Source organism: Conger conger, chromosome 3, assembly GCF_963514075.1.
Source record: "Conger conger chromosome 3, fConCon1.1, whole genome shotgun sequence".
Classification (NCBI taxonomy): domain Eukaryota; kingdom Metazoa; phylum Chordata; class Actinopteri; order Anguilliformes; family Congridae; genus Conger; species Conger conger.
Window position 1 is genome coordinate 74,385,598 of NC_083762.1, and position 13,420 is coordinate 74,399,017.

The window sequence follows — 13,420 nt, forward strand, 5'->3', positions numbered from 1 at the left end:
CTGTCTCATGAGGATTCGTATCAGTGCATTTCAATAAGTGGAAAAATGCCACCGGAGTTATGATCTATTTTTGTATGAGAAGCAGAGATCCTGAAGTCTGGACTGAACTCAAATTGACCCAAATATTTAGCTATGCATGTCCAGGTATTTCAGTCCAAGCCCATGGTATTTATTCCAGAATTTAACCTCTGGCAGGAATTAATCAATGATTTCACCCTCTGGAAACAGCCAGTGTCAAATGACATTAATGCTTCAGTTCAGTTATTCATTCATTTTGTTGTGTCATTACAAAATATTCATAATTCATAGCAGTACGTAACCCACACAGTGTCCATACATAATGCAGCATAGTGAATGACTATTACTTTTGAATGATACTCGGCTCGTTTAAATTAGTGTTTAAATTTGTCCTGCGTGATTAGTCTCATTGTGCTGAAAGTCCTCGCGGAGCAGTTTCCAGAGTGACGGGGCTGAATTATTAAAAGCCCTGCTGTCAGAGCCAGTCCTAATTCTGGGAAATTCAATCCGCGCATTACCACGAGATGGTAATCAGTAATGGTAAATGCTTTGATGTATGAGATAGGTAGATCAACGTGAAAACAGCTGGAGCACAATAAAAAGTATATCAATAAAAATGGCCTGTCTATGCTCTGACGTAAAAGTACAAAGTGGGGGATTTCGAATGATTAGCAACAAAACTTAAGTCTTTATGGGGCAATGTAAATGATGCATGCACGGAACCGCGCTGAAGCAGTCAGGCAAAAGGTAGCACCGGAGTCAACAAGAGCAGGAGCGAGGCATGAGACAAATTTCGTTAAATGAATGCATTAAATGCAAAACAGGCTTTGATTGTAAAATAAAATCCCATTGTAAAGGGACTAAACCTTCAGCTTTAGTTATTTTGGAAAGATCTTCACTGTAGAATTCAAATGTAAGACTGTCAGGTTCAAAGCCAAGGTAAATTTACTACAGGCATTTAGAGTGTTCTCATGCTCTTTATCCACTTTACTGTCACACATGAGCACAGTAACACCTAAGCGATTGTTCACATAAAACAACAACCGTATGTATTATTGTGCTTTGACCCTTAGTAATAAAGGGTGGGTGGGCTTTGTTAAGAAATACATTAACGGCAAATCTCTCACTCTCTCTCACTCTCTCCCATTCTCTCACTCTCTCTCTCACTCTAACTCACTTTCTCCTTCACTCTCATTCGCTCTCTCTCTCACTCTCTCATTCTCTCACTCATTTTCTCACTCTAACTCACTTTCTCCTTCTCTCTCATTCACTCTCTCTCCTTCACTCTCTCTCTCACTCTCTCTTTCTCTCACTCTCTCTCTCTCTCTCTCTCTCTCTCTCTCTCTCTCTCTCTCTCTCTCTCCCTCTCTCCGTGTTCCAGTTTGTAGCTCACCCAAACTGCCAGCAGCAGCTCCTGACCATCTGGTACGAGAACCTGTCAGGCCTGCGTCAGCAGTCCATCGGGGTGAAGTGCTGGACGGTGCTGGGGGTGACTGTCGGACTGCCCTTCCTGGCCATCGCCTACTGGATCATGCCCTGCAGCAAGGTACAGCACCACCTGCTGGTCACCACGGCTCATTACAACATCTGTTGCACAGAGCTTCACCACGTCACTCATGTTGATACCCTCAGACTGCCACAACCAGTGCAGCGCCACCTGCTGGTCACCACGGCTCATTACAACATCTGTTGCACAGAGCTTCCTCACATCACTCATGTTGATACCCTTAGGTAAACAGGGTGTTATACCTAAAAGAAACCGGAGTAAATGTCTGCATTTATATAGGGCCTTTAGTGCTGTACAATTGATGCTTCTCATTCACCCATTCTCTCTCACACACATCAAATGCACACACACACACACACACACACACACACACACACTCATCAGGAGCAATTGGGGGTTAGGTGTCTTGTTCAGGGACACTTCGACACACCCAGGGCAGGATCGAACCAGCAACCCTCCGACTGCCAGACGACTGCTCTTACCACCTGAACCAATGTCACCCCCAAATCGATGCAGATAACGCACACACTGGGGACTGAATTCAGGTCACACACGAGCACCCTCAGCGCAGTATGAGACACCGGTGATTTGTGCTCTATGTGGAACACACACCTTTTATCATCTCGCTGTGCAGCACAGAGAGAAATAAGTAAATGTGCTGTTGTGATTGGCTGGGGGGACGGCCAATGAAGTCATTAGGACTGATTGCAGGTCAGCGGAGCATTCACGCTTCAGAGCCAATCAATAAGCTCTTTTGGATGAAGACGCTGATTTAAACACTTGAACCCGTGTCGTTATTGTATAGAATATACATATCAGAATGGCATTTGTTTCCCATCTGTCCTCAGGGAGTTCACGGACTGGCGTTCCCAATCTCAGGCCCTGTTTGCGCATTCTGTGCGGATGATCAATGATCGCTGTGTTCCAAGTCATTAGGGAGCCTTTGATCCGTATCAGAGCCAATGAGTTCTCTATTGATGGAGAACGTGCCCGGCTGCGATGAGGTTACCCTACAACTGTATGTGTGAGGTGTGTGTGTGTGTGTGTGTGTGTGTATGTGTGAGGTGTGTGTGTGTGTGTATGTGTGTGTGTGTGGTTTAAGGTATGTGTTAGGTGTGTATTGGTGTGTGTGTTGTGCACAGCACTACAGCGAGGTCATCCGGCGTATGTGTGTTTGTGTGTGTTAGGTGTGCGTGTGTGTTTGTGTGCACAAGTGTGTGTGGGTGCGTTTGTGTGTGGCACTGCAGTGAGGTCATCCCTGCATGGGAGGGGATGAGGTGTGTGTTGGATGTGTGTGTGTTAGGTGTGTGTCTGTGAAGTGTGTATGTGTGTGTGTATCGCATTCTGTTCCAGATGAAGCAGACCTGTCTGAGGTTAGTCAAGTGATGCTGCGGATGTATTTTCCCTTTAGCGAGGTTTTGGCCTTTGGTGAGAATGTGGTTACATGTTGCCTTTCAGTAAAAGCTTTGGTGGGTTTGTTGCAGTGGTTTTCACTTTTGTTATTCTTGCTCAGAGAAGTGTGTTCACGAGTGAGTGTGTGGTATGTGTGATTGTATCGATGTCTTGTACTGTGTCTCGTATTCGTCTTTTAGCTGACGCCATCTCCAGCAGAAAAAACTGACACGTTTTGTCTGTGTACTTAAGTAGCTTATGAATGTACCACTCCTTATCTCTCCACCATTGCTCTGTGTCGTTATAGCCCAAGGTTTTACCTGAGGCTGTTCAGCTCTCCTTTGGGTCCAGTGTTCATCGGCTGCATTTGTGTGGACACATAAGCGTTTCAAAGCTGTTAGTGCTGCACCCAAAAAAATTACAAAATCTGTTGTCTACTGAAAACTGGGCTGCAATGTAGTTGGTGCGTCGTCTCCAGGTGGAAAGATAATGATGTTGTGAGCTGATCTTTGACCTTCAGCATCGGTTCTGTTTGCTTGTTACCGGGTAGAGTGGCACTTTCCCCGCTGAGCAGGCCAGACGAGACCACACACACATGGAATTAGAAGATTTTGGGGGATGGGGGAAAGGGGGGCGGGGGGGATATGGCTAAGTCCTATCAGCTGATAGAGCTTATAACCATTGTGGATGAAAGTATGCATTTCTGTCTCATCCAGGAGGGTGCCCTATCAGGCCTAAATAATTGTATAAGAATTGTGGGAAGGTGGGTGTGGTTGGGTGATCGACATGGGAATTACTGAGATTACTTCCTCATTACTATGAAGTGTTGGGCAGCCCTGCTCTAGCTGTTGAATGAGGTGTGCTTTGTTTGGGTTGGAGTAAAAACATACAGGAAGGAGCATAGTGGTTAAGGTACATGACTGGGACCTGCAGGGTCAGTGGTTCGATCCCCAGTCTAGCCACACTAAGACCAGCACAGCCCTGCATAGCTTCAGGGGAGGACTGTCTCCTGCTTACACTGTACGTCACTCTGGATAAGAGCGTCTGCCAAATGCCATTAATGTAATATAATGTAATGTGTTCAAATGAATTGGCATGGACTACATGTAGCAGCTGACTGTTTCTGTAAACATATTAAACCCATCAATTATCCAAGGAGAATCCAATTTTTTCATCATAATCATATGCAATTGACTAAATGTAATAATTTCACATTTTCTTGGCTGAAACCTATGTTTTTGCATCTGCTGTTTGCACGTTGTACCTGCAACCTGAACCTGTGTCGTACCTGCTACCACATACAGTACAGTGAGGTCCATAAGTATTTGGATGGTGGCACAATTCTAAAGGGCTGTATTACGTACAATACAATACATACTGTGTCTTCAAATCAAAGTGCAGACTGCCAGCTTTAATTATTGATATTATATTGATATCAAGTGCATTGTATATGAATTACAGCCCTTTCGTGTCACTGTGAATTGTGTCACTGTCCAAATACTTGCAGACCTCACTGTACATTCCACCATGCAGGGGCGCCTGGCCCAGCCACACACAGCGTTTATATGCCATTGATATTCACCCTGCGTCCGTGTCACTGTTAGCAACAGAACAAACATTCGCTTTCGCCTGCGGAAATACACTGAGCTATGATTCTGCGATAGATCACATCTTTAGTGCAGCAGGTAATATGAAAAACAAACAGCAGCTATGCGCTCCATTATTCCCGAATTTCCATCCGGTTACAGGAGACGTAGCGCTGTGCGCCCTCCGGATTTCACACGAGTAAACCCCACCCCTGGCGAAAAACACGGTTGAACGAGCAAAGGAATCATTATAGATGAAGTCCTGTCTGGCCTTCAGCGAAAGGAGGGTGGGATTAATTGAAGGATTGCTTCATTGATTCCTGTAATTAGGGACAGGATAGAGTTTTGCCACTAAAGATGGCTGAAGACATTTTGGCAGAGCGCTGGAGGAAGAATGAGGTTGTGTGGGCAGGAATGAGCCAATAACGGCTCGGAAGACAGGAATGAGCCAATCAGAGCTCAAGTCTGGCCCACAAATGCATATCCTGCCCTGGTTTTATTTTCTCCAGGGTAATGCACTGAATAATTAGTGCTTGGCCAGATTTGATTGGGCAGACTGTCTTCGCACCTGTCTCCCAGATAAAGGGAGAGTGGAGAGGCAGCATTATTTAGCCCTTGAGGACTATGATTTGATGATCGCTGACATAAGGCTATAGCCCAACTCCTTATTGCAAAGTGTCAGCCCAATCACCAACCTGTGGGTAAACAAACTATCCCCACTGTCTTTGCAGCTTTTTATAAAGGTAATTCAGTTCCTCCCTGTGGCGTGATGAGTGTGTGTGTGTGTGTGTGTGTGTGTGTGTGAGTGTGTGTGTGTGTGTGAGTATGTGTGTGTGTGTGTGTGTGAATGTGTGTGTGTGTGTGTGTGTGTGAGTGTGTGTCCGTGTGTGTGTGAATGTATATGTGTGTGTGTGTGTTTGTCCGTGTGTGTGTGTGTGTGTGTGTGTGTGTGTGTGTGTGTTTGTGTGTGTGAGTATGTGTGTGTGTGTGAGTATGTGTGTGTGTGTGTGTGTGTGTGTGTGTGAGTATGTGTGTGTGTGTGTGTGTGTGTGTTTGTCCGTGTGTGCGCTGTGGGCTCGGTCCCACATTCTCATGTGCGTGACTATCACGCGGCGCATGTTTGCGCAGGCTGTTTGCGGTTGTTTTAAACGGCGCTCCCGTGTGAGTCGCGTTCTGATGGCGGTCTGACGACCCGCGGCTGAAATTCGCCACATTACTGAGGGATGCTGGGAGATGTGATCCTCGCTGAGCTCCGGCTTAGTTTGGCACAATCAGCCGGTGACATCAGACGGCGGCAATCAGGACTGCAGAGCCCCGGGAGAAGGCTTCCTGCTCCCCTGAACACAATTATACTGTCTGTCACACATTTCTTATTCTCAAGGCTTTGGCATTGCCACAATTTAGCATTTTCCTATTTAATCTTTAGCCCGCTGGAAGCCCACACCCGAGACCACTTGTTCCGTTTGCGGTGTTTTTGCCGTGTTAAGGTAAGAAAATGAAGGCACACCAAGGCGTTTTCCTCTTCTTTGTAATTTTGTTTTTGTTCTTCTGTCAATCTCAATCGGGTTGTACAATAAATGTGTTTACTCTGCTGCTCTGTCTAGATTGACAAAACAAACAAAAAAAAAAGTCAAAGGAAAAGCGAGGCATTTTTTTCTCCCTTGGAGTGCTTCCATTTTCTTACTGTATGCTAATTATTTGGATTTGCACCCAGTTCGTTTTGTTTGTCAATCTATTCTTTAATAAGTTGTTTGTTTATCTACAGAAGCCCACCTCCCCTGTTTCTGTAGCGTTAGACTGCTGTAGTGTTCCTATTCCTGCTGTTGGCAGTCTGATCTCCCTAATGTTGATGAATAAAGTTAATTCTATCATGTGTTATTACAGGCTTTGAGCCCCCTGCAGCCACGCACATCAGGCGGGTGGGCGGGACCTCTTGTTAGCGCGTTAGCGGTGCTCTGTCAGCTTGCATTAACATTATATTTAAATCTTCGAAGCATCCAGCTGCGCACTGTGGCACATGTGTTAACATGGAGTCTGATCTACCCATCAAGCCAATTTCCCTATTTCTCATATTATATCATTTATTTGGACAACAGACGTTCTTCTCTGGGGCCTGCGTTAGATATGCACTCAGCTGGAATCTGCCGTTTTGAATACCGGATTTTTTTAATGCAGCTGCTCAGACAATGATACAGATTTAAGATCTAGTTTATATTACCTTTTTGCTAAATAAGACAATATTCTTGCCAATGAGGTGAGAGCGTTTGATTTATTTAAAGATGTGCTAATGCAAGCAAACAGTAACTTAATACAAGTTAATATTTTCGACTTTCGAAGTTTCATTACAAGACCGAAACACTTGTTAAGACAAGACTTTTTGTGCATTGTACAAGTAGGCTATAACAGCGGTGCCAAACCGTGAGATTTGATCTCAGGACGCCCTGGTTCAGTTTCTTAGAAGAAGGAGTGAACTAGCTGAGCGAAAGAATAAACTTCTTCCCTGCGGTTACGTTTGAGCCGCTGTCAGGTGGGAGATCGGCGTGTACGCTCGCGGTAATTGGGGAGTAATGGAATACGGACTTTTCGTTCGTTGGGGCTGTTGAAATTTAAATTGTTTTTCCAACCGCTCCTGATCCGGCCGATACGCGCCGGTGCTCTCTGGCGGGATGGCGCCGTTTCCACGGATAATAGGGTAGACGGGGAGGCTCGGACACGCGCCTTCCCTCAGCGGACGAGACGTGAGTGCCCCCTCGTCCTTCGTCACTGCCACCCAGCCTAGACAAGCGAACGAATAAACAGCGAAAGCGTCTATGGATGCTGCACTGCAAAATGAGTGCAAAAACAAGTGTTTTAGTCTCATGTTTTGACTGAAAAAAATTATTTATATTCCTTTATTGCTAAAATATTACTAATGAAGTGAGACAGTTTTATTCATTTCAAGATTTGCCGGTATGGGTAAGATATGGGGTAAGACAATGCCATTAGTCAAGCAAACAGTAACTTAAAACAAGCTAATATATTCTATTTGAGAGTGAGAGAGAGAGAGAGAGAGAGAGAGAGAGAATTGAAGTCTCATTACAATACTGAAGATAAGCTCTGAATAAAAGCATCTCATTTCATGCATTGACGTGAGAGAAGTGAAGCAAGCTTTGTGTTGCATGAAACTTTTCTAGATATTACCATGAGCGTGCCATTAGACATTAATGCAGACCTTCTGATGAGACTGGTGATTACACATATTGATTGCGCCCATGAAGAGCATTATCTCTTGAGGTGGTTAAACAAAGAAACAGAAAGAAGGACATGGTTACTTGAACAAATTGTTGGAAAACATAGGTGCCCTTGCTTTGGAATAGAGCTTGTTTAGTTCCTGTAAAACATGTTGGTGAAAGTTTTGTTTAAGTCAATATGGTATGCCAATAGATTTTTGAATTGTGACCTGTTGCTGCACCCTTTGGTTCTGTTTGCCCTGTAACTGGGTCAAGTGGTTCAGTTTACACCTGGATCTGTGTCACTTTGTTGTTCTGTTTGCTCCTGTAAGTGGATCAGAGCAGTTTGTGTCCCCTTCTGCAGCTGGGTCAGATTCTGCGGAGTCCCTTCATGAAGTTTGTGGCCCATGCCGTGTCCTTCACCATTTTCCTGGGCCTCCTGGTGGTGAACGCCTCGGACCGCTTCGAGGGGGTAAAGAACCTTCCCAACGAGACCATCACGGACCACCCCCGGCAGATCTTCCGCGTGAAGACCACCCAGTTCTCCTGGACGGAGATGCTCATCATGAAGTGGGTGCTGGGTGAGTGTCACCTGGGTGTTCTCGCAGTGCATTTTGGGTGAAACGGATGTGGGGTCAGTTGGGTTTGTGATCTCGCACAGTGTTTTCCAGGCAATACATTTATGAGGTCACTCGATGCAATTCTGATGTAATTCAGAAGTGCTCGATGTAATTAAGTGTTTAGGGTAAGCTTGGATCTGTGAGCCCACCCAAGGCATTTGCTGAGTTGACGACATTTCCCAGAGTCCCTTCATTCATAGTGCGCAAAAAGTCTTTTTTTTCCCCTCATGTTTATTAATGTGAGTGCGATATGTAAATGGTAAATGGCAGGCATTTATATAGCGCCTTTATCCAAAGCGCTGTACAATTGATGCTTCTCCATTCACCCATTCATACACACACTCACACACCAACGGCGATTGGCTGCCGTGCAAGGCCCCAACCAGCTCGGAGCATTTGGGGGTTTGGTGTCTTGCTCAGGGACACGTCGACACAGCCCGGGCGGGGGATCGAACCGGCAACCCTCCAACTGCCAGACGACTGCTCTTACTGCCTGAGCCATGTCGCCCCATATGTATTGTCTAAACTGCCCTTTAACTGGGATCTAGTAAGACATTTAATAAATGTAGTATGTTATTATAATGTTATTATATGTTATTAATATGTTTAGTAGCTGTGCCCTGGGACTGCATCCGATGGTTCTGTTTTCCCTGCAACTAGGTCAGGTGGTTCTGTTTACACCTGGATCTGGGTCACTTTGTTTTCTTTCATCCTGTTAAGAAACAGGACCATTTTCGAGTGGGAGTGACTTGTATTTTCTGCCAAGAGCATCCACAAGTCTTCACTTGGCAGTAGTGAAATACATTATCTGACATTAGGGGCATTTAGCAGCCCTTCTCATCCTGAGCATTTACATCGCTTTTACATTATTTTGCATAGTAATCATTTATACAGCCTGATATATTGTGTACTGAAGCATGCACGTTAAGTACCCTGCGCAAAGGTACAACAGCTGTGTCCTACTTGGAAATTGAACCTGCTACATTTTTTTATAATAATAATAATTTGCAATTTAGCGGACGCTTGTATCCAAAGTGACTGGCAGTTGATTACACAAAGCATGGGACAATCCCTCCTGGAGAAATGTGGGTTTAAGGGCCTTGCTCAAGGGCCCAACAGCTGTGCGGATCTTATGTGGCTACACAGGGGATTGAACCCCCAACCTTCTGGGTCCCAGTCATGTGCCTTAGCTACTAGGTGGCAGGCTGCCCATTTGGTTAAACAACACAGCTTCACAACTGTGCCTGACAGTTAACTAAATATTGAAATGAGAAAATTTGTTGCTTTTTGAAGTTTACTGAAAGCAGAGGATCGACAAAATTTTACTTCTTGTTGGAAACCTACCAAACCTTGCCTTTGATGTGTGAAATAATATGTCAAAAATGATTTCCCTCCAGCAATTTAATCTAGTATTCAGTCACATTTTTCGGGGGAAATTCTGCTATTTAGACCATTAAATTGAAATGATTTCAAATATTTTATTTATGGTTAAAATGTCATTGATAAGTCACAGAAAACCACAAAGCAGCTTTGAGCAGGAACTATGAGGGTGGATGCTTTTGTGAATTTGGCCAAGTACCCTGCACCCTAGTGCATTGTGGGTATATTTATCCGAGAACAGAACCAGTGATGACAGAGTTTCTCCCAGGTCAGCAAGACTCTGAAATAATGCCTCTGAAGTGAGCCTGGGAAGAAACTGTGACAGATTTTATTTCCAAAACTACCCACTGGGATAGAAAAATATCCACCGCATGCATACTGAAGAGGGCTGAGGTGAGATCCTCTCTCCCCACACCGCGCCTTCTCTCAGCGTTTCCCCGTTCTGTGGGCGTGAGGAGTGTGATGTCACTGATCTCGCTTCGGGTGGACTGACTGCAATGAATGTTCTCTGAAGATTCATTCATTGCAAAAAAAAAGATGAATCTGATTATTTCATTTAGCTATTTTCCTCTGTTATGGGGCGTTAACAGGGAGGGAGCGTGTGTGTGTGTATGTGAGAGTCAGACCTGGGTGAAATATGTAATTGGATTTAAGTACTTTTTTTATTAATTACTGAGCTTGTCTGGTGTTTTGGAACCTAAAAAATACTTGCCTGAATTGCACCAGACAAGATTACTTGAGAAATAAATAATGTGCTTGACCCAGGTCATTGAGATGTGTGCACATCTGGTCGGTGTGTAACGTGATCTCTTCTGTGGAAGGAATGATCTGGTTAGAGTGTAAGGTGATCTCTTCTCTCCATCAGGGAGGATCTGGTCAGAGTGTAAGGAGATCTCTTCTCTCCATAAGGGAGGATCTGGTCAGAGTGTAAGGTGATCTCTTCTCTCCATAAGGGATGATCTGGTCAGAGTGTAAGGAGATCTGGGCAGACGGACCTCGGGAGTACCTGATGCACCTGTGGAACGTTCTGGACTTTGGCATGCTGTCCATCTTCGTGGCGTCCTTCACCGCCCGCCTCATCGCCTTCCTGAAGGCCTCCAAGGCCCAGCTGTACGTGGACCTGCACGTGTCCAACAACGACCTGAGCAACGCCTCCCTGCCTGCCGACGTGGCCTACTTCACCTACGGTCAGTACGCCGTCCTGCAAGCCGCCACACCTGACCTGCGTCACCATTGCAAACGTTTGCAGCGAACTAGTGCTGAACGATTTTGGAAAACATTACTTTCAGTTTGCAGCCAAAGCATTTTTAATACAAATGAATGTGACTAACAATCTAACAATGTCAGCTAGCAGACTAACACATGCCTGCTAGCTGATTCATTGCTTAGCTGTGATTTATTTAAGGTAACAACATATATTACTTTGATTATAACATTGATTACTTGTATATCATAACAGCCAAATCATTACCTGGTCAATTAGTATGGCTTTAGGACACTGGGCGTGGAGAACCTGGAGGGGTGCGATGGTGAATTAGTATGGCTTTAGGACACTGGGCGTGGAGAACCTGGAGGGGTGCGATGGTGAATTAGTATGGTTTTAGTACACTGGGCGTGGAGAACCTGGAGGGGTGCGATGGTGAATTAGTATGGCTTTAGGACACTGGGCGTGGAGAACCTGGAGGGGTGCGATGGTGAATTAGTATGGTTTTAGTACACTGGGCGTGGAGAACCTGGAGGGGTGCGATGGTGAATTAGTATGGTTTTAGACTTGCTGTGGAGTACAGCAAGCACCATCCTGTTGACAAAAACAGCTCAAGCTAGGTTTTGAAGCAGCCGGTAGCTGGTTGAGCAATTAGGCCAGCTCTGTACTCAACATGGTTTGACCAGCTCAAGCTATGTTTTGAAGCAGTATATCAAGCTGGTCATATCTGGATCCAATAGGGCAACTGAGTTGGGCAACTGAGGTTTGGTATATTCTAAAAATCCGTCTCCAGCGCAGCATATCAGAATTAGATGCGCCTATGTGTTATGCAGACATGTACCCACATTCCTAAAGTGCACTCACAATCACTCGATGGTCCACTCTGCTGCAAATGTCCCATGGTGCATTGCCTGGGCAAATGAGCTGCTTCCATTCTGCTGGTGGGCCGGATGATTGGCAGGCGAGCGATGGATCTGTCTTCGCTGTCGATATGTCCTGCAGCTATGGACCAAAATCCTCCCCTCCACACACCGGTCAAACGGTCAGTGATATCGAAAAATCGAGGACGGTTCAGACAGTACAGTGGGAGATTTAATTTGTAAGTTTGTATCACAAAATCTGTGTGTGTGTGTGCGTGTGTGTGTTATTAAATTGAGTTCCTATCAATTTAGTTAGTTGACAGGAACTCAGTTTCACTATCCAAATCTTGCAAATCTCTGAGCGTCTCCTTCCTCTTATTCTGCCTATAGGGAATCATTTAGGTTCAAAACCTGAGCGTAGATGTCCAACCTGTTCATGCACAAGTTCATGCTGAAGGAGCAAAGTAATCCCGGGGAAGTTTGCTGCAGTGAAATCAGAATATAAAACCAACCACAACAAATGTCATATATTGTACAAATAGTAAGAATAAGAGATCAGAACCTGATTTTAATAAAACATGTGTAAGTCAGCTATAATAAACAGGGGAAATGCTCCTCTGCCACGCGTTGTGTGTCTTTATCAATGGTGCCATCTTGTGGTGTGAGGATGTAATAGCACTGAGTGTGCATTTCCTGTGAGGATGTGATTCAGAATGCACACTTGCATAGATGACAATGTACACACACACACACATAGACACACACACACACACACACACACACACACACACACACACACATTATATTCATTCACTTCCTTTTAACTATTGTTTTTTAATTGCTGTTTAATTTTGCTATGAAATACAGTATTTAATATCCTTGAATATCCTTATATCCTTGAATCAGTTTTGTTTTGAGTCACTTTTGTTTTGTTGTTTCAATGTTGTGATTGTTGTGATTATAAATTGTCTTCTAGTTATATTTTATTTCAAATAAATATTTTTAGTTTAGTTGAACCAGGCAATCAAAATATTTCTACATTTGGAACAGAAACCTATTTTTCATCCTTGTTTCTCGTGTTCCTGGCACCTTATAAAGTTCCAAAACATATGCTGTATGGAATTTCATTACATATAACTTGAAAACATACAGTATGTCGACAATATGTGTATGTACACCATTTAGAGCCCCTGAGTGCATGGATGGTGCAGTGGGTAGCACTGCCGGCTCACAGCAACGAGGTCCTGGGTTCGAATCCCCGTCGGCCAGGGCCTCTCTGTGTGGAGTTTTCATGTTCTCCCCGTGTCTGCGTGGGTTTCTTCCGGGTACTCCAGTTTCCTCCCACAGTCCAAAGACATGCAGGTTAGGCTGATTGGAGAGTCTAAATTGCCCATGGGTATGGTTATGAGTGTGAGTGAATGGTGTGTATGTGCCCTGCAATGGACTGGCAACCTGTCCAGGGTGTATTCCTGCCTTTCGCCCAATGTATGCTGGGATAGGCTCCAGCCCCCCTGCAACCCTGTTCAGGATAAGCGAGTTAGGATAATGGATGGATGGATGGATGGATAGATGGATAGAGCCCCTGAACTTGGGAGTTTTTCTTCACTTGCTGGTTTTCAGGCTCCATCCATCACAGTCCTCCCA

General features: G+C 44.8%; 1 protein-coding gene across 2 annotated transcripts in view; it reads left to right on the top strand.

Moving 5' to 3' along the window:
- LOC133124380 (short transient receptor potential channel 7) overlaps window positions 1-13,420 on the top strand; it is a 58,367-nt gene that overhangs the window by 25,775 nt on the left and 19,172 nt on the right. For both annotated transcript variants that reach the window (XM_061235536.1, XM_061235535.1), the window contains exons 3-5: window positions 1,400-1,564; window positions 8,077-8,293; window positions 10,666-10,899. In XM_061235536.1, coding sequence (XP_061091520.1) covers window positions 1,400-1,564; window positions 8,077-8,293; window positions 10,666-10,899 — 616 coding nt within the window. The remainder of the gene's footprint in view (window positions 1-1,399; window positions 1,565-8,076; window positions 8,294-10,665; window positions 10,900-13,420) is intronic.